General features: G+C 40.5%; 2 protein-coding genes and 1 long non-coding RNA gene across 6 annotated transcripts in view; 1 reads left to right on the forward strand and 2 right to left on the reverse strand.

The window, feature by feature from the left end:
• AK5 (adenylate kinase 5) overlaps positions 1-24,795 on the forward strand; it is a 271,423-nt gene that overhangs the window by 201,171 nt on the left and 45,457 nt on the right. For both annotated transcript variants that reach the window (XM_006146062.3, XM_014586854.2), the window contains exons 9-10: positions 10,592-10,634; positions 15,238-15,282. In XM_006146062.3, coding sequence (XP_006146124.1) covers positions 10,592-10,634; positions 15,238-15,282 — 88 coding nt within the window. The remainder of the gene's footprint in view (positions 1-10,591; positions 10,635-15,237; positions 15,283-24,795) is intronic.
• LOC102478105 (uncharacterized) lies at positions 21-24,506 on the reverse strand. 2 transcript variants are annotated; one of them, XR_334196.1, is made up of 4 exons: positions 24,306-24,506; positions 20,493-20,641; positions 7,793-7,856; positions 21-400 (listed from the first exon to the last, which is right to left on the reverse strand). It is a non-coding gene; the product is annotated as an uncharacterized LOC102478105 (long non-coding RNA). The 2 variants fall into 2 exon arrangements; XR_334197.1 differs by lacking the exon at positions 7,793-7,856.
• LOC102477665 (mitochondrial import inner membrane translocase subunit Tim9-like) lies at positions 16,089-16,456 on the reverse strand. Of its 2 annotated transcripts, none has more exons than XM_014586856.2 (2): positions 16,226-16,456; positions 16,089-16,141 (listed from the first exon to the last, which is right to left on the reverse strand). In XM_014586856.2, exons 1-2 carry the CDS (start codon positions 16,353-16,355, stop codon positions 16,089-16,091), a joined length of 183 nt encoding a protein of 60 aa, XP_014442342.1. In that variant the 5' UTR covers positions 16,356-16,456. The 2 variants fall into 2 exon arrangements, with proteins under 2 accessions (XP_014442342.1, XP_014442343.1); XM_014586857.2 differs by having other exon boundaries at positions 16,089-16,129; positions 16,217-16,456.

A 24,795-nucleotide genomic window follows, 5' to 3' on the forward strand; every position in this document is an offset into this window, starting at 1 on the left:
ACCTAACTAACATTGTCACAGACAGCTAAACATTTTGTTTTCTCTTGTACCCACAGTCCAGAGATTGCCCCAGGGTAATTCTGGCAGTGACTCGAGGTCACACGGGGCCCATCCACCTCCTAGTGCATAGGTTATGCCTTCCTTCACAGCTGCAGGGTGGTGGTTGTTCCAAACACTGCATCTCACACAGCTTGCAAAAATAGAATGCGTGAGTGAGGCTGATTCTCCCGTGCATGTCTTTTTTAATGGAGAAGACCTCTTTTTTTTCCAAAGTCTTCAAAAAGATTGCTTTTCACATATTCTTGGCTGAGATTTGGCCACACGCCCAGGCCTGTCTTGCAAGGAAAGATGAAAAAACAAGGATCTGGCATTTTCAATGTCCATAGGAGGTGGGTTCTGCCTGCAAGAAAAGAGTGAAGGACAGCTGCTGAGTAAGCACCATTGGTGTCTGCCTTAGGTGGCAATGGAGGAAGCTCGAAGGGGAGGCCTTAGCAGGGCCCTGGAGCCTCCCATTCTACCTTCATCAGTAGCACTTCCATTATTTTTTAATACTTACAAAATCTAAAAATTAACAAAAATAATAAACAAAAATTTGGGTATACAAGGACATGCAAAGTCTTTTGTCACATGGAATTTCTCACCACTAATCCATCTACTCTCTCAGCCTCTGAATGCGTTTAGTACAGATAGCTTTATTGTAACAAATATCATAGTTCAGAACAAGAACGAGAGTTGACATTGAAGACAGGCGAGTAAAACTCAGGATTGTTCCTGGTGGATCACGTACAAAGGGCCACACCGATTGCCTTCTCCAGCACTCTCTCCTACTTTTTAGGACTCATTCTTGACTCCTTGTTCTCTCTGCCTCCCCAAGACCCTGTCTGCCCTGACAGCCTTGTCCATTCTCTCCCTGGCTTTGTTTACTTTCCATGTCTGTTTCCTGCTTTTGTATGAGGACCTTCATGATTAGATTGGATCCATCAAGATAACTTGGGATGATCTCCCCATCTCAAGATCTTAGCCTAATCATATCTGCAAAGTCTCTTTTGCCAGGAAAGGTAACATATTCATAGGCTCCAAGAATTAGGACGTTAACATTTTAAGGCGACCATTATTCTCTCTAGCCCAGAACTCAATAAATTTTTGTAGAATCGTTAAACAGACACTAGAATCTCAGTATCGGAAGATTCTTTAGATAGCATTTAGACTAACTCCCTACAAGGTCTCAGAAGCTCTTCACTGTCAGTTATTCTGCTTCTGTTTGAATACCTCTGTTGCTGGGGACTTTTCCAAATCAACCCTTCCATGATTGGACACCTGTGGATATCTAGGCCTTTTTTCCTTATATTACCTCTGCTCTTCTTCCTTCTGGAGAATTCTGCTAATTGTATCTTATTATTATTATTACTACCATATTTAAAGAAAAAATTATCTTCTTATTGTACTCACCACTTACAAATCTTAGCACATCTCTACATTAGTCACTGGGGTGCAGAAAGATAAAAGACGGCCCTATATTTTAGGGGATTATTGGGAAAGTGAATCCCACATATAGGAAGTTAAATAATATTAGAAAACAAAATGAGCTCATCTATGTAAAGTACACAGCACTGGCCCTGGCACCTAGCAAGTGCTCCAGAAATGTTACCTGCTCTTGTTATTGCCACTCACACATGCTCTAGGCCAAATAGATGATTCATGGGGAGTTCAGTGATGGAGCAGTGATTAGCAAAGGCTTAGGGAAGAGGGGAGACGGGAGAAACGGCAGAGGGGGAAGGCATTCCAGGCTGAATAAATGTAATATATTAACAGGGGTTCAGAGGCCAGATTAAACAGGTCAAATTCTAGGAAAATTAATTGACTCATTTATCTCATTGTATTAATCAGGGTTCTCCAGAGAAATAGAACCAACAGGATCTGTAGATATATGAGAGGAGATTTATTAGGGGAATTAGCTCATGTGCTTTTAAAGGCTGTCTCATGACAAGCCATCTGCAAGCTGGGGACCCTGGGATTCCAGTAGCAAGACTCAACTCAAGTCTGAAGGCTTCAGGACCTAGGAAGCTGCTTGTGTAAATCATGGAATCCAAAATCTAGGGTCCTGGGAATTCTTATGTCCAAGGACAGGACAAGACTGTATTCTAGCTCCAGAAGAGAGATTCAGACACATTCACCTTCTTCTCCACTTTTATTTTATCCAGAGCTCTAGCTGACTATATTAATATGATACCATCCACATTGAAGGGAGAATCTTCCCTCCTTAGTCCAGTGAGACTCTCAGGCTAATCTCTGAAAACATACTCAAAGGCACACCCCAAAATAATCTTATCTCTAGGTAGTCTTGATCCAGTCGAGGTGACACCTAAAATGAACCATCACACTCATGTAGCTAGCTGATTAAAACAGCATGAGCTTTAGAAAAGTTGTTAGATAGCAGCTATAAGTGATGACTGCTTGGCCATCTCGCCAGGCTCTGTTCCCCCCTCTCCCCCACCCTTCCTCCGACTTTCAGACTTTTACCAAAGCCTCATCACCTTGGGCTTAGAGATCGTTTCTAGTTGGAAAAACATTCCTTTTGACTTGCCTCTTTGATTCCCAACTCCATCCTAGGTGTCATCTTTAGGTTTTTCTTGACTCTGTTCCATGGCCACTAAATAACCCTGTCCCACTTCCCACACTATCATGCCCTCTAGCATCTAAGAGACTTGAACTTGTTCAAGCAAAGAATAATGCATGTGGTAGAAGTTGGAGCGAGGTCAGAGCTGGACTGCAGATTTAGGAGTAGTCCATAGCACACTGTTTGTTTAGTGCATCTACTGAAGTGATAATCAGGTAGTGCTTCAGACTGTGGAGAAAACATTAGGGGACACCGTGATGAGCAGAGAGGCTCAGAAAGAAGAAGAATCAAAGAGGGCTTGTCCGAATCCCTTGAGCCTTCACTTGTTTGCCTCATCCAGGCCTACGTCCCACCAGTCTTACTTGCTTTTTAAAGAAAGATGTGGCCAATAGGCCAGCAGCATAGCCTAGTAGTTAAGGAAACCAGATCCCACATGGCTGACAGATATTTGAATCTCAGCCCAAGCAGCTTGAAAAACATCCTGAGTACCTGTGTATGCATGCCCAGATTGTTGACAGGATAGAGAAATGGAAGAGAAGGGATTGTAATGACCACACCCAATTGGGCATATTTTTCTTCCTAAAAATACATGACTGCCAATAGAGTGTTTTATTCTAATAGTGAATCTGATTTTTCATTTTGCTAAGATATTATATGTGTGTATGTATATATTATATACATATATATTATGCACATAGTATGTAACATAGTATGTATATACTATATACATATACTATATACTACATATATTATATATACTGTACACACACACACATATAATCTCTTATCAATGACTATGACTTTGTGGCCAAAATTAACCTTTTTTAAAAAAAAATTTTCTATAGGGCACATGCTCTTGCTGGAGAATGACAGAGAGACTGTGAGAAGCACTTTCCAGGGGGGATGGCCACACTGCAATCCCTTCTCCTCCATTCTTCTCTCCTTTGGGGCATGCATGCACATGCACCTGATGTGTTTTTCAAGCTGCCAGGTCCAGGACTCAAACCATGCAGTCAACAACGTGAGATTCAGCTACCCTAAGTAGTATGCCTCTGGCTAGCCCCCAACATTAAGAATGGCAACTTTGCCTCTGTCTTTAAGGTGCCAACCTAACAAAAGCCTTCTTAAAAATAATGCCATATTTGGCATGTGAAGATAAGATCAAAGTGTTTCTTCTATAATCTGCTAGCATTGAGTTGAATTGCACACATTTTTGAGAGATGAAGATAGAAACTTGAAGTGAGAAAAAAGATTTTGTTAAAATTTATTAGAGATGTCAACATTTCCACTTGTATATAGGAGAAAAACACCATTCCTCCTAGAGAGCTAGACATGTAAACCTATGTTTAAAGCAGTTCATGTATAGAACCTGCAATTTAATAAGACTGGGGAACGGTTAGCCTAGAATCCACTGGTTTTTGTTCCTGTTTACTCAATTATACAAGTACTTCCCCAGCACGCGGACCTCTAATTGTGTATCGTTCAGGGAATGAGAAATAGGACTTGCTGTGGAATAAATTCTGGGGTGTTAGTTAAATCACATACCACTTCTCATGCCTTTTTGTGTTCAAATTACCCATTACTTTACATGAAAACATGCTTTACAGAAGAACTGTACACACTCAAAACATTCCTCAAGGACCAGTCTCCCTTCTCCCTTCTGATAAAATAGAGCTGTGTTTCTATTTTCCTATATTTTCCTGCTAAAGACCCAAGGGATTTCAGAACTTCACTCATAGTTTACTGGCAAAACTTGTAAAATTCACTTTCAAGTCATTTGATAAGGATGACTCAGCTTTAGCCCCTCTTTGAGCAAATGACACCACCTTCGTTTCTATTCTGATGATGCCGTGAGTGTTCATGACCAGGCCCCACCTCGCTCACTCTTCTGTGTCCTCCTGTGCTTCACACATCTGGGGTAGCAGAAGGGAGGCAGAACCTGACCTGCTGGGGCACCCTCCAGAGGTCACAGAGCCTTTCTGTGTTTCCTCATCTGAAAAATGGAAAATATCTAATTCATCTACCTCCTAGTGTTTTTCTGAGAGTATATGAGAGCTGACATGTTGATAACACTCTCAAGACTACCTAAATAATAACTCCAGAAATTATTTTTTAAATTGTTTATGTGTGAGATGTTTTGCTGGTTTTTCAAAGAGGTATAAAGGAAGTATCCCAAAAATTCATTTTCAGGGTATAAGATGGGACTATAGCCTCATGTCTTTGTGTCTGTTCTTTTTAAATGATTATTCTGTCCTAGTAAGATTCTGCTCCTCAATAAAGTGAATCCTTCTGAAAGCTGTAGGACATTTGAGTGCTCCACCCCTCTCCCCACCATTCTGTTGCTGTTTCTTTTAGCCCCAGATGAGTCACTAGAGCATTTGAATAGAAATCTAGCAAAATTGTAATATGCAAGTATTTCACAGTTATGATTTTTCCAGAATTTAGTTATCTGCTTAGTACTCATTGAGGTAAGAAAAAAATTAGGAAAGATTGCTCCTTGCATTATCTCAGAAACTAGGGAATCTCTGTAAAATGCTTTTTACCCTTTTTCCTTCTTTTTGAAGTTATCTGTACTCAGTGTCTGAGGGAAAAAAAATAGTCTCCCCCACACACAGCACCTGTTTGTGAATTTTAGGGGAAGAAAGTGATCTTACCAGTAACATGTTGTGCTCAAGTAAGCCTCCTTCTCATAATCCTATTTGAAGCTAGTCATAGTTTTATACCATGACACACACACACTGCTTAATACAAACAAGTTACTCTAGACTAGAAAGACATCCCTGAATGACCTACTACTTCAGTCTTCTTCCCAGGAGGGCTTTAATTTGTAGTCCCAAAAGCAGTTTTAAAATAAAATCTGTCTAAATAAGGAAGGGTAAAAGGGATGTCTAAATAGATAGTCCCCGTCTCCAAGGGCAGTAAGAGGATGCTGTGAGGAAGCAGAGGTGAGTCCAGTAGCTGAGTTCAATGACCAGTCCACCTCCTGGGACCTTGAGGCTCAGGGACATCCCCATTGTGTGGCATCTCAGAATCCCCGATATGCCATTTATCCACATGGTTGGAGTAAGGAGTCAGTGAGGTCCCATCTGCAAGGGCTCTTTCAAAGCTTTAAAGTACTCTTTCTTGTTAACTTTCTTATGATGTGATCTGTTCATGACAATGCCACATGAAATCAGTCCTTCAGGAGCACCTACTATGCTGTAATCAAAGCAGGTTGAAGAACATGGCCTCTTAAAATTAGTGAACCCAATGAACCCATTTGTGATCCTAACTTGTTCTGGTTGAATTTCCCCCACTTAAAATTCAGTTATTCTGGGAATTGGGAGTAACTGGATATTCATTTCTTAAAGTGGTGACGATATGCACTCTGGTCACAAAGAAAAACACATTCATACACCTGTTCTTACTGGAATTCAGCCTTATAAAAGCAGTTTCTTGCCTGTACATCCACACAGGAAAATAAAGTGGAATGTAGGCAGTGTTTGCTCTCCTGATCTTTCTGGGTTGACTGGAGAATGAAGAATAGAGACCAAAACAAAGTTCTGCTCCCCATCTTCCACTTCCCATTATACCACTGAGCCTACTTTGAAGTCCTGACTATATCCCTTCAATGGGACTCTAGATTCCTCTATGGATTAAAAACAGGCAAGACTCGAGAACCAGCAGTTAGCGTAATGGCTATGTCGCTGGACTCCCACGTAGTCGACTGCAGTTCATGTCCCGGACCCGGTGGCTTAAAACTCACGCCGGGCGCGTGTGCGTGCATGCCCAAGATCCCGAGAGGAGAATGGAGGAGAAGGGATTGCGGCGTGACCATCCCTCCTGGGGGGTGACTTCTCGCTTTCTGTCTCTATGTCTCTCTCTGTCTGGCGAGCGCACGCGCCCTACAGTGAAAATCTCTCCAAAAAAAAAAAAGAAACCAAATAGAAGTCAAATAGGCACTTTAGAATGTAGTACATTGTCTTATGAAGTTATATTAATTATTATAAAACACCCAAAACATGATAGCCACATATAAAAAAGAGACACAGCTTAGCCTGTAAGGTGAGTATAAGTCTGACAACCTAACAGTAATATTAAAAATTGAGGGGGAAGACTCAGGAATTTCCTCTCAACATTATATAGATATAATCAATAGCTGTTTGAAAATCGATATGCTGATTCTGATTAAACAATCTTGGAACCAGGAGATTGATAATGGTTAGATCTCTGGCTCCCACATAGTCGATAGTGATTCAAGTCATGGAACCAGCAGCTTAAAACTCACACCAGGTTCATGTGCGTGCGAGCCCAAGATCCCAAGAAGAGAATGGAGGAGAAGGGATTGCAGCATGGCCATGCCCTGGGCGGGAGGGTGATTTCTTGCTTTCTGTTTCTATGGTGAGCACACATACCCTTTAGCAAAAATCTCTCTACAAATAAAATTTATAAAAAAAATTCTGTCCAGTAAATACTACTGAACCACTTACTGTGTAGTTGCATTAAGCTTAGGCAAATTATGTTAATTAACTATGTAGTAATTGCTTCCAATAAGTCCCTAACTTAGGGCAGCTTTCTTAGAAGCAGAGCCTGAGACAGAGATTCTTGTCCAAGTGCATTCTTAGGGAGCACTCTCAGGGGAAGGGGAGGGAGAAGCAGGATGGAGGCACTTAGAGTTAAGCAATGATGTAATTAGTCATGGATTGATCCTAGCTTCAGCCCGTCCTGCGGGAGCTCTGGGACACAGCTTGCACCACAGATTCATCCCAACTTGAAGCAGAAATCAAAGAGCTGAGAGTTCTTAATGAAGTTGGAAGATGGGCACCCCAGGCAGATGGTGGGCACAGGTGGGAGACTGAAGGGGTGGGAGGACAGCACAAACAGTGTCGCTAAGGTAGCTACAATGGTGAGTCACAGTCTACAGAGCTGTACAACCTGGTGAGCCATGTGACTCTCATCCCATCCCTGACCTCACTATGGACATGATGACATGGCCACGGGTCTCTCACATGACCTCTTTAAACATCAGTTTCCTCATCCATAAAATGGGACAAGATGGTAGCAAGGTGGGATTAGATGATCCATGTACTCCCAGTTCTGAAATGCAAGGATTTCAACAAGGGAAGTGGCGGGAGGCTCACTGAGAGGTACCGATGCTTTTTCTTGTTGCAGAAGGGAATTAATATCAATGTGTACCTGAATGACCGTGCCAATTAAATCTCTTCTCTCACCTGGATTGACTCTGGATAGACAGGCAGATCTAAAAAGACAAGCAATAAAGTTGCCCTGAAGGCCTGTGTTCTAAAAAGGATAGCAAGGCTCTTGTCTTTAAACGGAGTGTTTTCACGGCAATTTACCACAAGGGAGTGTTAATGCAACCAGACAACCTCATTTAACTGACTCCTGCACCAAACTGAATTAGAACCAGGGTCTGCAAGAGTGTACAACCTCTGTGGGGAGCAATTTGGGGAAAGTTTATCAAAATTATTGTAAATACATTTGCTCTTTGACCACACAATGTCCCCTCTCAGAATGTATCCTAGAGGAATATGTGTATGAAATGGCATATGAGTTTATTCACTATGCCACTTTCCCAAAAAGTAGTCAATGATTGAGAACAACTCAACGGTCCATCGATAAAGGAGTAGTTAAAAACAGCAACTATGGTGCCAACCATGTAATAGAATATTGTGCAGCTGAGACTTTGTGTACTGTTATGGAAAGAACTCCAGGACATATTGGTAAGTGAAAAGGCAAATAGATGAACAGTGAATAGTATTGTATCATAAACATTGGAGAAAAAGCAATCTCTTTTTCAATCCATATCAGTACTTAGTTGAGACACTCTCCTGAGAACAAGTCTTCAATGAGAGGAAACCCAGTAGAAGATTATTTTAGTAGATGCTGCCCATCACTCAGAAGAGACCTCAATTCAAAAGGATTTCTAGACCAGTGGCCTATGTTCCCAGCCTATATAGTCTATTCAACAGAGAGCCAGTTTAGAAGTGATAAGACAGGGGCCGGCAGGAGGTGTGGTGGTTAGGGGCGCTGGACTCCCACATGGCTGACAGCGGTTTGAGTCCCAGACCTGGTGGCTTGCTTGCTCTCTCTATATATATCTCTCTCTCTCTCCCCCTCCCTCCCCCTTCCTCTCTGGTCAAATTAAAAAATAATAATAAATAGATAAATAAAATAAAAATAAAGTTAAATAAAATAATTCATTAAACAATTCTTTTAAAAAAGAAGAAATAAGAAAAACGACCAAGCAGTCTTAGACTCCAGTGACAGGAAAACTCTGAGAAAGTAGAAAAGCTTGTTCCCAGATTCCTCTGCCCCACTTGTACTATGCTGAGCTGACAAGTAAGCTGTCTCCACAGGGGAGAACTTAGGTCCAATTCTCAGGCAGAGAACAGAGGAGAAAGTCTCCCTATGATCTAACCTTCAACTCAGCAAACCTTATTGTTTTACGGAGAAATGTTTTTGTTTCCTTCAACACATATGCATATATAATAAAAGTATCCTACATACGTGTAGGAAATGGTAGTTGCAAGAATGTGTATTCATGGGCCAGGTGATGGCCAGCAGTAATGCAAGTGGGTCCACATGGGAAAGGTGTGTGTCCTGGGACCTCCCAGACCAAGTACACACATGACACACATGGCCAAGTCTGAGCTGGTTGAGACTCTGGGGCAGGAGGAGGGGGATTGCAGCAGAAAGACACTGTTAGGGTCTCTCTCTCTCTCTCCTCTCAATAAATAAACTTTTAAAAAAATTATATTCAAGTATATCCCTAAATATCTGGAAGATATTTTTGTGTATCTGAAAAGAAACTTCTGTAAGTCATTACCTATAAGGGATAAACGAGTGGGAAAATGAGATAAATGAAGACACAGGTGGGACTTCTCAGCCAATGCCTTTTAAGTTTCTTTATTCTTTCAGAAAAGAGAAAGAGATGCACCCTAACAGGGTCTTCACACACTGTGATCTCCCTCTGTCTCAGCCAGCCAGGATCACAGGGGGGACATCAGGATACAAACTCAAGACACTTCTAAGTGTCCTCAGCCTCACAGAACAGAACATTACAGCATGAAGAGCCACCAAAAGCCTTTTTTATAAAAATGCTTTCAGAATTTTTTCCCAACCCCATGTGCTACTCTGTGAGGAAAACAAAGTGTGAGTGTGATTAAAAGAGAAAACCAGGGACCAGCAGGTAGCGTGGTAGTTAGGGCGTTGGACTCCCACATGGCTGTGGTTTGAGCCCCAGACCCAGTGGCTTGAAAATCACACCGGGCGTGTGTCAACTTGAAAAGCTCACTGGGCGTGTGTGTGTGTGTGTGTGTGTGTGTGTGTGTGTGTGTGTGTGTGTGTGTGCCCAAAATCCCTGAAGGAGAATAGAGGAGAAGGGATTGTGGCTTGGCTCTTCTCTCTGACAAAAACCTTAAAAAAAAAAAAAAAGATAAAACAAAAATTTTAAAGGCAGGCATCAATAAAAGCTAGTCACTTCAACTTCCCCTTTTTTATTCCTTGGTTCAGGGATCGGCAAATGATAGCCAGCAGTTACATAACTGCAGCCGAGACCATATGGCCCACAGTGCTGCAAATATTTACTATCCGGTACTTTACAGAAAAAGTGTGCCAAGCCCAGCTTTACATTATGGACTATTCATGAAACATCTGTGACCGCACCTATCCATACGCTTCCAATTGAAGTCAGTTTTTCTGTCCATAGATAGCTTATGCACCAAGAAGATGAGACAAGGTGCCTAACCGTTAAGACAGTGTGGATTCTCGGGAGAGAGAGCCCAGGTTTAAATCTCAGCTCTGTCCCTCCCTAGAATGTGATGGTCAGCAACTTTACTGCTAACATTCTGCTGCTTCATCTGTAAAACGTTCCTCATAAAGTAGTTTGAAAGTTTAATTGTGTTAATGCTGACAAGGAGTTTAGCTCAATACCTCTTAGCATTATCATCTTATTCTGTTGTCTTTTTTTAACAGGGTGATGACCAGTTAAATGTATTTGGAGAAGACACCACAGGAGGTGAGTTTTCCTTTACTGATTAGATCAAAGTTGTCATTTTAGTAGCTTTGCACTTGCCTTTTTTATTAAACACCAACTAAGAGATAATAAAATACCAATAGTATGTGTTTTCCCCCTACCCAAGGGATGTGACTAACAGTGGAACTCTCTGGACCTCTCCCTTCTTGGACTATGTAAAGAACCGAAGGGATCCCTTACTAAGAGATGCATTTCCTTGACTCTGGAGAGGCTCAGTAAAAAGAGAATGGTCTGGTCAAATAAGTTTGGAAATACTTAACATTTGATTTTCATTGGAAGATTTACATATGTAATAGCATAGTAGGCTTCTACAAGTCCTGCAGTAAAGAGAGATTTCTAACTCTTAATTTGACACTTTTCAAATTTAATTGGAACATAAAACTATTTTTTCCACATAGTGGTAACTATTCTGCAGTGTAACATCAGCATTTAGCCAAACGTAGACCAGGCTCATACTGCTTGGTCATGTTTGTCATAGTAGAAGGTTTGCAAACACTAAAAAATCCACTCATAATTAGCCATGCACATAATTGAAAATAGATAAAATTATGTGAATTTGAGACTGCCACAAAGGATAAAGGTCATCATTGCCCTAGGTAAAATAACTTTTAACATTTCCACTCAGTAATAAAAGTTATTATGGGGGCCAGCAGGTGGTATAGTGATTACATCACTGGACTCCTACATGGCTAACCATGGTTTGAGTCCCTGACCCAGCGGCTTGAAACTCACATTGGTCATGTGAGCACGGGTGCCCAAAAGTCTGAGAGGAGAATGGAAGAGAAGGGATTGAATTATGGCCATTCCCCCGGGGGGTGATTTTTCACTTTCTGTCTCTTTCTCTGTGTTTCTCCAGCAAACGCATATGCCCTATTGCAAAAATCTCTCAAAAGAAAAAGTTGTCATGATTATGGTTCATGGAAATACATTTATAGTACTGACTATGAACACACACAAGTGATTTGGTTTCTACATAATCCCAGCTCTAATCCTGCACTGATCTATGAGGAGGCAGCAGAAGACAAAGTGTCATTTGATAATAATGGCAATAGCAGTAACGTGAAAATTACGGTCACCAAGTGACCTCATGGTGATTCAAGGGGAAAGACACATAAACATGAGCCATGACTCAGCTGTCACTCAGTTAAGCACAAATAAGCAATTTGGTCTCAACTGGGTAGGGGATGATTGATTGTCTAATAAAGTTCCTTTTATCTTGGCTATAAATTAACACATACTTACTATGGACATTGTTTTTATGGTAGAAAATAGGAGCTATCTAAAACCTTACAACCTATAAGTCATCATGGTTAGCTTTCTACAGTATTTCATTCCACTGTATTGTCTATATATCTATTTTTACATAGTTGAGAATACATGTGTATATATAAATATTATCCAAATATTTGTACATTCAACAGACGCATGTTCCCACTCCATTAAAAACTCTTTCTAAAATGAATTTTTAATGTCTATATTATATTAATGCACCATCATTAATTTTGAATAAAAACTATTTTTTAAAACTGAAATAGTATTGAAGCACCCTACCCCACCCCTCTAAATAAAACAGACACAGTAATAATCATGGCCAGTTTTCTAGATTGCAGATACATTCAAAGTTGCTCAACTTCATTAAGTAAACTCACAGAACATGGGATAACCCCTATGTGTGAGGAATACCAGCGTATCTGCCTTAGAAAACTCCAGACAACAGAATTTCACAGTCACCATAGGCTACTCCTTAAAGAGATTGGAGCACCTATTTGATTAAAAAGAACAACAACGAAATACCTTTCCTCTTTCAACGTGAAAACCACATGGTTCCAGGACCAGCAGTTAGCGTAATGGCTGTCCCTGGACTCCCATGTAGTTGACCACGGTTCGATCCCAGACCCGGTGGCTTAAACTCACACCGGGCGCATGTGCATGTGTGCCCATGATCCCAAGAGGAGAACGGAGGAGAAGGGATTGCAGTGTGGCCATCCCCCCTGGGAGACCATCTCTCGCTTTCTATCCCTCTGTCTCTCTCTGTCTGTCTGGCGAGTGCACGTGCCCTATAGCAAAAATCTCTCAGGAAAAAAAAAAAAAAAAAAAAAAACATGGTTCCAAAAACCCCAAAGTTACTTCTTTCCTCTGCTTCCAGTTCTTTCTCTCATTTGAACCCATCCCAGTTTTTCATGCCCTGTTTTTTCTCTCTCTCATAGGTTAAGGCATTCATTCAGTTACTCTCTGCTTAGACAGATGCTCAGGAACCTTGGAAAGCAAGGATCTGCAATGTACATCCACAGGGCTGGGTTTCCAGAAAAACCACCAAACATCTTTGAACTCCAGTGTGTCTACTTTAAAACTTCATGAATTTTTTTTTTATTCTACATCATTAATGTCTGCTCAGTAGTCTTACAGCTTGAAAAGCATCTCCCTTAGCATAGGTGCTAGCCAGAGTAATAAATTATTCAAAATTATTCCCAGTGACTCCCACTAGTTACATTTGACTGACTAAAGGAAACATCAGCCTCAGATACATTTTGTTGGCCAGCATAATGCTCTGTGGACTTGATTTTGAATGTTAGCTCTTGCTAACCACAGCCCACATTATCCACAGCCACCTACTTCACTCTGCATGGCTCTTGCATAAGCACATTGAAGAAACATTTTTGGATTCTTTAAGCATAGTTCTTGTCTGTGGAATTGAACTTTCATACAATCACTGCCACTAGAACCACCACCACCACCATCACTGCCACCACTGCCCTGCCCTTGTGGATACTAGATTGAGCTGCTCAACAATTGGCCAGTCCAGAGGTGTGGAAAACTGGACCTGGCAAGATTCTCTAACTCTATTAGGGCCTGCCTCCTAAGCTTTTCATCATCCTCTTTTGCTTAGAATAGCCCTCTAGGATGGAGCAGTACCTCCTACCTGGCTTGTACAAATTCTAACTGAACTTCACACATCCTGAACTAATCTGTAGCTGCAGTCTTCACCCATCCTGCAACTCAGCCTTCAAAGGAGAGGTTTGACCCTGCCCTGCACAACTTAGTAACTCTCCTATTGTTATAGCTGGTTGATCTTTATAAATAAACTTTAATGTATGACCTTAAAGCAAAGGAGATAGCTTGTCTCAGCTCCTCTCTGAAACAGTCTAATGTAAGACTGCTGTTTCCCCCGATCCCTGGGGCCCTCACTCTAAATTTCTTTTTGTTTAGTTTGAGGAACCCTTGTCTCCAGACTTAAGCAGTTACTATTAGCATTTTCTGAGCCCATAAACTGAGACCTCACAGACCTGTTCCCAATTCAGGTTTTAAGCTGTAGTAATCCCTCATTCTCACTCAAGGTCTGTTAGAATTATGGTTTATTTATTTAAGAAGGTATTTGAAACATCCAACAATAATAACAACATACTCTTGGCCAGAGGACAAAGGAAGCTATTTCCTCATGTGGCCCATTCACTTTCCGGGAACCACAGAATCCTAGGTATTTGAACAGAAAGAGATGTTAGAAATCACTGGGCCCTACCCATTCATTTTACAGATAGAAACTAAGGTCCACAGAGGGGAAGTCGCTTGCCTACGTCGAACTGGTCACAGAACCAGAAATGAAGCTCTTATCTGCCCCCCTCTTCAGATTTCCCACTGTACCCTGTATCTGAAATCCTTTAGGGTTCCACAAAGCCCAAAGGGTTTCACACTTTACCTAAAATCCCTACCATGAATTATTCTTTTGCCTTAAAGCAGTGGTTCCTGCAGTTCACTACTGACTCACCACTGTCATGACTTTTATTTTATCTTAAATTACCATATGGTATGTTATTCACTTACTGGTTTTCTGCAATTGACTCACTGTTGTTACTTAGATGTATTTATTTTAAAATAAAATTTTATATCACTATCTTAGAAGGCAAACAGCATTATTTGCTGTAAATGGAATTTTTTTTAAATAGAGGCTTTTGCCCTAGGGTGCATGTGCTCACTGGGAGAGAAAAAAAGAGACAGTAAAAGGGGAAAATGAGAAATCACCCCCAAGGGGGGGTGGCCATACTACAATCCCTTCTCCATTCTCCTCCCAGGATCTTGGGCACACATGCACGCACGCCTGGCATGAGTTTCAAGCCTCTAGGTCCAGGACTTGAACCACAGTTGGCCCTGTTGGAATCCAGCTACATAACTGCTACACTATCTGCTGGCCCTGAAATTTCTATTTTTGTCTCCCAAACTTTTGATGTTTTAATCCCTCCTTATTAAAAGGGAGCTTAGAAAATTTTTCAAACGTGAAGTAACACCAAACTGAGTTACTCAGAAATATTTAAAAATAATTTTTAAAACTAGCTGTCTTTATGATTCATGCTAAATTTAATGACATCAGTTTTGTCGATTAACTTTGATATTGCATGTTTAAAGGAAAATGTGTTCCCTGAGTCTGGAAATAGAGCTGAAATGGTCACCAGTGCCTGTTACCTGAAGCTTACAAACACATTTACTTGACTTTGCATTTACAAAACTCCAGGATTTAGGTTTTTACTTGAGTAAAATCAGGTCTTCAGCGTAATATTTCTTGCCAATAACTTAAAGTATTCTTATTTTAAAGGTTTCATGGAAGATTTGAGGAAGTGTAAAATTATTTTTATGATTGGTAAGTAACAGCCCCCATATTGCCTAATACAATTTCTGATAATAACGACTTGGTAGTGAAAAGAGACCATTCTCTTCTCACCTGGTGTTAAGTTTTATTCCTTCTTCGGTCAAAATAACACCCCCACAGTTCCCAAGTTGTTTGCTTTTATTTATACAGTTCTCTGTTGCTTTTGGCTTTGTAGCTTTTCAGCATAAAAAAAAGTAAGGAATGACTTTAGCTTTGTTGTCATAGAGTAGTTTACAAAAGTGAAAAGAAGCTGTATGTTAAAATCTAACACATGTCTTTCTGTTTGAACACTGACTCTCTCCTTCCTACACTGCATGCCTCCTTGATATTTTCAAATATACCTCAATGGTCATCCCCTATATTCTACACAGTCAACAGTAAGAACAGTAATTTGTTCTGTGCCCTAGAACAGTCAAAGTCATTGATAAGCTAATTGAGGGATAAAATGGATTGGGAGCTAACCAACACTTTATGAGCACCTTCTCTATTCTAGGTTATCTTATTTAGTCTTTTTTTTTTTTTAAGAAACAATGTTTATTTTTCTAATCAAGTCACCAAGCTGCTGAATCTTAAAAATTGCATTGTATTACTTTCATTTAACAATAATACCTTCTAATTTGATTATCCTTGGTATATAATGATTTTGTTTCTCTAGTGGTTTCCAGTTGCCAAACTGTCATGACTGACCGTTTAACATGGTGACTACTGTTTTCAAGGGATTCTGTCAGATGAATCCTCACTTTCAGTGCAATCGCTGTTGGCACACTTTCATTGATAGTCCATTCATCTGGACCTCTCTATCGTGGTTGGCCAAGGAGTCCTGCTTTGGCTGCCAAGACTTCATTCTGCTAAATATGATATTCCTGAGAGTGCATGGATATTCTTTGTGTCGTTTTTAGATACTTCTGTAAGCAACTTTCTGAACACGTGATCTCTTCAGCTTTTACTTCTCTTGTAGAGTCCTTAAGGCAGTCCCAAAAGCATGCTTCTGTAAGTTTATTGTAGGTTCCAAGAAATTCCTTAAACTGTTTTATCTGATCAGATTCTGATATCTGTGCAACCATATTCTTGTGGTATGTTTATTAGTCACCTTTTCTGATGCATGAGTTTCCTTTTTGTTCCGGGAAAGTAGCTGTCCAACCTTTGCTTGAATGTCTCCAGCGAGGCCTGTTTTCTTATCAGTTAGGTCAGGAGGTCTTCAGGTCTTCCATGAATCTCTTGGGTTTTAGTTCATGTTTAAGTCTTCTAGGGGCAATGTGCTGGCTAAAAAAATCACTTTGTTTTAAATCTTTTAGGCCAGGAGTTTGTTTCCACTCGGGGAACATCTTATTTAGTTTTTTTATACTATCTTACAGGTTGGTGATCTGTCTTTATTACATACCTGTTACATAGATGAGAAAACTGACTCAGGAAAGTTAAGGAACTTGTCCAAGATCACACAGCTAATAGTGTTGAAAGCAGGATATCCAGTTTTTCTTGTGGAAATAAATGGAACTAGTTGTGTATTGGTTAAAAATACATGGAAGAGTGCAAATATTGTCAGAGCACCTCTCAAAACTTACCGCCTTTTCGTCTAGTCATTCAAGCGTACCAAAAACTTAATATACTTACTGGTACATTTTCTGGAAAATATCTATTTATATTCAGAAATAATTAAAAAGTCTACACCTCTTCAAAAACTAGGAAAAGAATGGTTGGCAGCACCACAGAAATACAGTCAGATTAACTTAAGATCTTGTACATTAAAATGAGCATGCTTCTTTGGAAGTCTTTGGAATCTCCCTCATTGTCAGATGAAGAAACTGAGACCCATAGAACTTACGAAATTTGATCAAAGCCATTCAACCAATTGATGTAGAGAAGAGACTAGGGTCCATGAGTGTAGATACTCATTCCCTCCACCATTCCCAATCTAGCAGCTTGTAAAACACACCGAATGCATAAGACTCACACGGTGTGCATTCTCTCTCTCTCTCTCTCTCTCTCTCTGGCACATGCACATGCCCTCTAGTAAATTTTTTTAAAAAAGCATTAGAAAAAAAAAAAAAGCTGGAATAGAGAACAACCAGGTAGCATGTATGGGGTAAATTTGGATGATAAGCTTAGAGATAGGGATCAGAACAGGCTCTCCTGAGAAGGTAATATTTAAGCAAAAAGTTAAAAGGAAAGATGAGGCCAGGGAAGGGGTTAATAGAAGGTGAGAGGAGGGAAAATTCTAGCCAACAAGAACAACATGTCTCAAGCAGGGAGAATTCCTGCTAACAGAGACCTAACCTTGGTTCTGTTCTTCATTTACTTGCCTCTAGTTGACCTTATCCTTGGGAACTGGAGGGATTCTTCCCACATTTACTTTACATTATTTTCAGAAAGTAAGAGTATATTACTTATATTCCTTATTTTAAAAACATCATAATTTTAAATAAAAATTACACTATCAATTTCTAGAATTCCCTTTTCTATGTAAGTTTTATTATCATTTTTTTTGGCATCCAGATCATACGCAATATTTTCTGTTCGGCTTTTATATTAGGGTCCAAATTAAGAAATGGAGAGACCTTTTAAACTTAATATCTAAAAGTTCAAGTAGGAGTCTTTTATTATCACATAGAAATCTATTTTTAATAATGTAGCCTAAAAAAAGCTTATAAAATAGTACAGCATAGTTTGTATTTGTTGTTCCTGTCTTTTCAGTAATATTATTTCAGATTTATCCATTATTTATCACAATTTTGAAGCATACTTTTAAATGTCACTCTTACCTATGAAGGCATAACTAAGAGTTTGGCTCACGTATTACAAATAAGTCCTGTGCCCTTCAGGTCAGAGTACAATACAGTCTTTAGCATTAGACCATACTTGGGTCCACAGACCACTCTGAGAACCTCTGTTCTGAGCAAAATATTTCTCTTATATCTAACAGAATTCTTAGTATTTCAACTTACTAGTCAGTCACTCTTCTAGTGAAAAAGATTGCAGCCTGCTGTTTGGGGCAGTGAAAGGTACAATGTTGCTGTGATGTAAGAGGAAACGACTGGTCTTCTTCTAGGGTATTTACCGGACTCAGAAAATTAAGACCTTAGCTCTAATAGCTTCCTTGGCAGATGGCAGAATGGTATCTTGAGACTGCATTATTGCAGGTCAATTTGAAGCTTAAAAAAATGTGCAGGTTGTCATAGACACACCCATAGCTGTTTTTGATCAGTTTTAATAAGTAGGAGTCAATTGATTTCAGTGAAACAAGTGTGGTTTTATCCGTACGAGAAGATGACTGAAATACCTGTCACTATTTCATCCATTAATAAAGAACTATGAATTATGGGGCCGGCAAGTGGCGTGGTGGTTAAAGGCGCTGGACTCCCACATGGCCAGCCACGGTTCAAGTCTCAGACCTGGCGGCTTGCTTTCTCACTTCCTCTCTCTCTCTCTGATCAAACTGAAAAATAATAATGATAATAATAAATAAAGTTAAAAATAAAATAATTCTTTTAAAAAAAAGAACTATGAATTAATTCCAGAACTATCTACTTGAGTATCAACATAAATGCTTTTTTGGTGGAATTGACTCAAATATATGGTTAAATTAAACATGATTTTTTAAAAATCTCATTTTTTAGCTCGATGTAGCTTTGTGGAAAACAGTGTTTATTCAGAACCTAGCACATGTCAGCACTATATATAGCACATTAAGGTGTTCTTTTATTGACTACTATAGCCACTGCATGGAGTAAGTCCTATTGTCATTCTAAATTTCAAAATTGTATATTAGAGAGTTTAATTATGTGCTGAAAAGCTTGAAAGTTTGGATTTTTACATCAGCAACAAACGCTGCCAGTATTTTTCTTGAAGTGACAGGCTTTGTTTATGTTCAAGAAGATGTCTGCCAGAAACTTAAGTCTAAAAAACCATAGTTTGTCAGTTAGATGATCTTTCGGAAAGTACAAGTGGTATTCAATGAAAAGAGTAACTAGTGGGCCAATTCCATGCCCTGGTGGTTAATGAACCTGGATCTCACATAGCCAACCACAGTTCAAATCTTGGCTCCAGTGGCTTGAAACTCATGCTAGGCATATGTGCATGCATGTATGTCCAAATCCCAACAGAATGGAAAAGCGGAGAAGAAGGGATTGCAGCATGACCATACTCCATTTGGGGCTACTTTTCCTCCCTCCCTCTTTCTCTCTCTCTCTCTCTCTCTCTCTCTCTCTTTAATAAGCATTCACACACTCTAGCAAATTTAAAATAAAATAAGCAACTAGTGTAGGATCTCGATTATATGAGTGCTTTTCCTCAAGAAAGCCATTATACCTAGGTATGCTCAAGAGCCTTAAGCATACTTCCCAATTTGCTGCACAAAATAGTAAAATGATGTGTACATAAGAGTCAAGATTAAATAAAACTAATTTTTTTTACTGCCTCGTCAAGAGTATTCTTAAGTAACATTGGCCTTGGCTTTATTTTTAATTTTTTCTGCAAGTATATTGTAGAGAAGTTTACAATGACCCATACAGCTGGATACCACTGCCTCGATTCACCACAGTTTACAACTATTGCTTCGGCATCATCCGGGAAAAGCAAATAATGTTTTAGTGTTGTAATAAAAATAAGGGACCCCCAGGGTTTATGGACAGCACTCTGAGTACTGGCACCCTGGGGTTAAATAGAGTTAGGGGTGGAGTGTTGAGCAAGGATATGAGACAAAAAGAAATCCCAGACTTTGCATTTAGGGGATTTTGGAAGGGAGTCCTTGTGTCTTGTTTACACTGTCTTTTCAAATGTATATATCGGGAACCAGCAGTTGGCGTAATGGCTATGTTGCTGGACTCCCACGTAGTCGACCATGGTTCGCGTCCCGGACCCGGTGGCTTAAAACTCACGCCGGGCGCGTGTGCATGCATGCCCAAGATCCCGAGAGGAGAATGGAGGAGAAGGGATTGCGGTGTGACCATCCCCTCTGGGAGGTGATTTCTCGCTTTCTGTCTCTATGTCTCTCTCTGTCTGGTGAGCGCACGCGCCCTATAGTGAAAACCTCTCAAAAAAAAAAGAAAAGTATATATCCTCACAAAGGTGAGAAATGGGTCATGGAGAAAGGGATACATCTAAGTAAAGGTCTTGTTTCTTTGAGCTCTTGTAGGCCTGAAAAGTTCTAAATGTTTGTACCCAGTGGTGCAAAGAGTACCTGCAAAGAAAGTCTGTGGACTCACCAGAAAAGGGCAAAGAGGAACGGATCAGAAAGATCTGCTCATGTTCTAGAAAGGCAGCACAGTTGGCATATCCAATGGCAGAGGACCAAGTGATGGAGAGAAAGACCAAACTTGGAGGCAGGGGGTGAGGGGGCGGTTAGAGCTGAGTCCTGAAAAAGAAAAGAAATTCATCAGTGCTATGTTGCTGGACTCCCACATAGTTGACCGCAGTTTGAGTCTCAGACCCAGTGACTTAAAACTCACGCTGGGCGCATGTGCCTAAGTGCCCAAGATCCCAAGGGGAGACTGGAGGAGAAGGGATTGCAGCATGATCATCCCCCCAGGAGGGTGGATTTTTCATTTTCTAACGGTCTGTCTCTCTCTGTCTTTCCAGCAAATGTACATACCTTATAGCAAAAATCTCTCTCTCTTAAAAAAAAAAAATGTTTAAAAAACATGAAAGGGGGGAACCAGCAGTTAGCGTAATGGCTATGTCGCTGGACTCCCACATAGTCGACCACGGTTTGTGTCCCGGACCCAGTGGCTTAAAACTCACGCCGGGCACGTGTGCGTGCGTGCCCAAGATCCCGAGAGGAGAATGGAGGAGAAGGGATTGCAGCGTGACCATCCCTCCTGGGGGGTGATTTCTCGCTTTCTGTCTCTATGTCTCTCTCTGTCTGTCTGGCGAGCGCACGCGCCCTACAGTGAAAATCTCTCCAAAAAAAAAAAAAAAAAACATGAAAGGGGAGATGGGACAGAAGACATCCTTGTTCTTCCTCTTAAGGACACTTCCTGGAAGTTGCAGTCATCATTCCCGCTATATCTCAGTGGTTAGAGGGACACTTTGACCGGTAAAAAAGCCTGCTGAAGAATGTAGGCTACTTTCCAGGTAGCTGTGTGCCTACATAAAAATCATGAGGTTTAACTTTTTAGAAAGAAGGGCAAAATGTATATTATTTTTCTGCAGTAAAGTCTAATCTATGCCTCCTTCTTCTGACAACTGAGAAAGTGAATTTCACTTAAAAAAAAAAAAAAAAAAAAAAAAAAAATAGGAGTTGGGGACAGCAGATGGTGTAGCAGTTACGTCGCTGGACTCCCACATGGCTGATCACAGTTCAAATTCTGGACCTGGTGGCTTAAAATTCACACAGGGCGTGTGTGCGTGTGTGCCTAAAATTCCAAGAGGAGACTAGAGGAGAAGGGACTACTGTGGGGTTCTTCCCCTGGGGGGGGGGTTCTCACTTTCTGTCTCTCTGTTTGTCTCTCCAGTGAGCAAACACTCCCTATAACAAAAATCTCTCTCTAAAAATAAAAAACTTAAGTTTTGCTTTAAAAAAAAAAAATTTAAATTATTTATTTATTTATTTAATTTGACCAGAGAGAGGGAAAGTGAGAAAGCAAGCTGCCAGGTCCAGGACTTGAACCATGGTCAGCCATGTGGGAGTCCAGTGCCTTAACCACCACACCACCTGCCAGCCCCAAGTTTCGCTTTTTAATCTTCCCTGGTACAACTACATTTGCCAAAACCAGAGAAGGAAGATGCTCTGTGGAGTGAATGTTACTAGGATTGTCCACGGCAGCAGTTGAAGTGAGCTGGGCCTCCCGAAGTCTCACAGGCCTTTCACAAAGCCAGAACAAAGCAAGTGTGCAGAAGTCACGGCTCTGGTTTTGCAGTGCTTCTCTGAGGTTGCCCAATAGCCCCCTTGGCCAAGCAGCAAACTCCAGTAAGGCCACCCGCTGCCCTCTCATGCCTGCTGTGGTATCAAGAAATTCGAATAAGATTGAGCTCTTCTGAGTCCAGTGGAGGGCCTGGCAGCATCTGTTTGCTTTCAAAGCCACCGAGAGGGTCTGTTTCCGTTGGACGGCCACTGTCCTGACTAGGTCAAAACCAGCACTGTGAAAACTGCTACTATTTAGTCTAGTCCTGCCCTGCAGAGAAACGCAGAATGAACCAGCTTTCTGTCTAACCAGCATAGCCATTCAAATAGTTGAAGACAAATACATGTAAGCTCCTAAGGAGCTTCCAGCATATAACATAATGAAGAAGCTGGATGTTTTTAATTAGAGTGTAGATGTGAATCAAGAAGTTGAACCTAACCAGCAAATTAGAGGCCTCCCTTGTGCCCCCATGTAATCACTGACCCCTGTAAGAGTTGCTATGGACATTTTTAAACTTTATATAAATGGAATCATATTGTATGCATTATTTTGTACCTGTGCCCTTTCATTACATCATTTTTAAAAAGAATTCTTTATTTAATTTTATTGGTTATTATTGTTTTTAATTTGACCAGAGAGACAGAAAGAGAGAGAGGAAAAGTGAGAGAGCAAGCCACTAGGTCCAGGACTCGAACTGCAGCTGGCTATGTGAAAGTCCAGCAGCCCAATCACTACACCACCTGCCGGCCCCTCATTACATCATTGTAAGGACTACATCTTATACTCTTGTGTTATCTATTATAATTCATTATTTATTCTTATTGTCGTTCATTACTTTTTCCAATTGTTTTGCTTTTATTAAAAATGCTGTAGGGCTGGCCCCTAGCTCAGTTAAGCACTGAGCATATGGAGCCAGATCTCACATGACTGACTACCATTCAAATCCCAGCCCCAGTGTCTTGAAAAACACACGAGGCATAGGTGCATGCATACCCAAAGTCCTGATGAAGGAGAAACAGAGGAAAGGGATTGTAACATGATATGCCCCATTGAGGGTGTCTGTGCTCTCTCGCTCTCTCTCTCTCTCTCTCTCTTTCTCTCTCATAAGCACACACACCCTCTGACAATAAAGAGGGGCTAGCCCATAGTGTGGTAGATAAGGCAGCTGGATCCCACATGGCTGATCCCATTCCCTGTGGCTTGAAAAACATGCTTGAGGGGCCAGCAGGTGGCATGCTGGTTAAGACACTGGACTCCCACAAACTGACTACCCACATAGCCAACCGTGGTTTGAGTCCCATACCTGCTGGCTTGCTTTCTCATTTTTCCTCTTTTTTTTTTTTCTTTCTCTCTCTCTGGTGAGTGCACATGCCCATAGAAAATTTAAAAATAATAATAATAAATAAAATTAAACCATTCTTTTTTAAAAAAAGAAAGAAAGAAAAACACACTTGGATGCATGTGCGTACGTGCCCAATATCCCAAAAGGGAGAAAAATGGAGAAGAGATCGCAGCATGGCCATCTCCCATAGAGAATGATTTCTCACTTCTCCTTTTTTTCTCTTTTTCTCTCACTCTCTGTGTCTTTCCAGTAAGCATATGCACCTTCTGACCAAGGAAGAAAGGAGGGAAGGAAGAAAGGAAGGAAGCTAAGAAATGTTAAAATAAATGTGACTAAAACATTGATCATTTTTTTAACCTTTAGGATAAATTCAAAAATGTGAAAAATTTTAAGATTTTACTTAGACTGCCAGATTGCCCTTCAGAAAGGTTGTACCACTTTGTATTCCTATCACTTGTGTAAGATTTCCAGTTTCCATGGTGTGGCTCAGAAAGGAACACAAAACCTCAGATGTAACCCAACTAACACCAATCACAAATGCTCCCACCTGTCTGACATACCTCCGTTTCTTTTACTGTACATAAATAGACCACAGGCACGAATATTCTCCAAGGTCCCTGACAAAGACGAAAATGTAGAATGAAAGTGCTAGAAATGACCTCGAACAACAAGAAGCTTATTTTCAGTCCGAGCTTATTTTCAGATGTGAATATAGAAACCTAAAGAGGTGAAATATCAGAGCAGACAGATTCCCAATGAATACCAAAGTAGAAAACCACATGCAGTAATAAAGCTGCAAAGAAACAAAACAAAAAGATGTCTTTGGCAGTTACCTTTGGGAAGTGGGACTGTTTTTCTTTTTCCCTTTTCAAATTATTCACATCTTCAATAAGGAACATGTGGTTCTTTCACAGTGGAGAGAAAGTGTAATTCTTTAAAAGAAAGGGGGAAAAAGAGAGACTAGGTATAGACATTTCATACTAAATATTTTAATATATGTCTAAGATCCTGTGGCATGGGCTACAAAATGGAGGAGAAAGGTGACTTGGAATATGTTTAAGAAGAGTTTGGAAGAGGTAGGCCATTCTAGAATGATGCGTTCCAAGAATGCCAAGACACAAACAAGCAGAGCCTGACTGAAGCAACTTTTGAAAGGCTCTTCTGGTTTATAGGCTTGAAAAAATAAATATGCTTGGTGAGTTAGGTCTCAAACGGCCTCTAGAGACCTCTGGGGGAAGAACCAGAGGACAGATGTTTTAATGGTGTTTGTCCTGAGCAGTTTGGAAATCCTGTCGCTGTCCCTCGTTGTTGGAGCCAGGGGTG

The sequence above is a fragment of the Tupaia chinensis genome, unplaced genomic scaffold (genome assembly GCF_000334495.1).
Source record: "Tupaia chinensis unplaced genomic scaffold, TupChi_1.0 Scaffold000164_1, whole genome shotgun sequence".
Classification (NCBI taxonomy): Eukaryota; Metazoa; Chordata; class Mammalia; order Scandentia; family Tupaiidae; genus Tupaia; species Tupaia belangeri.

What these genes read in the sequence shown, in the direction of transcription:
- LOC102477665 (XM_014586856.2), bottom strand. Translation starts at nt 16,355, where the DNA reads ATGGTTGCACAGATATCAGAATCTGATCAGATAAAACAGTTTAAGGAA. An exon ending in AAGAGAAGTAAAAGCTGAAG is followed by an intron (nt 16,142 to 16,225) that starts AGATCACGTGTT and finishes AATATCATATTT; the next exon opens with AGCAGAATGAAGTCTTGGCA.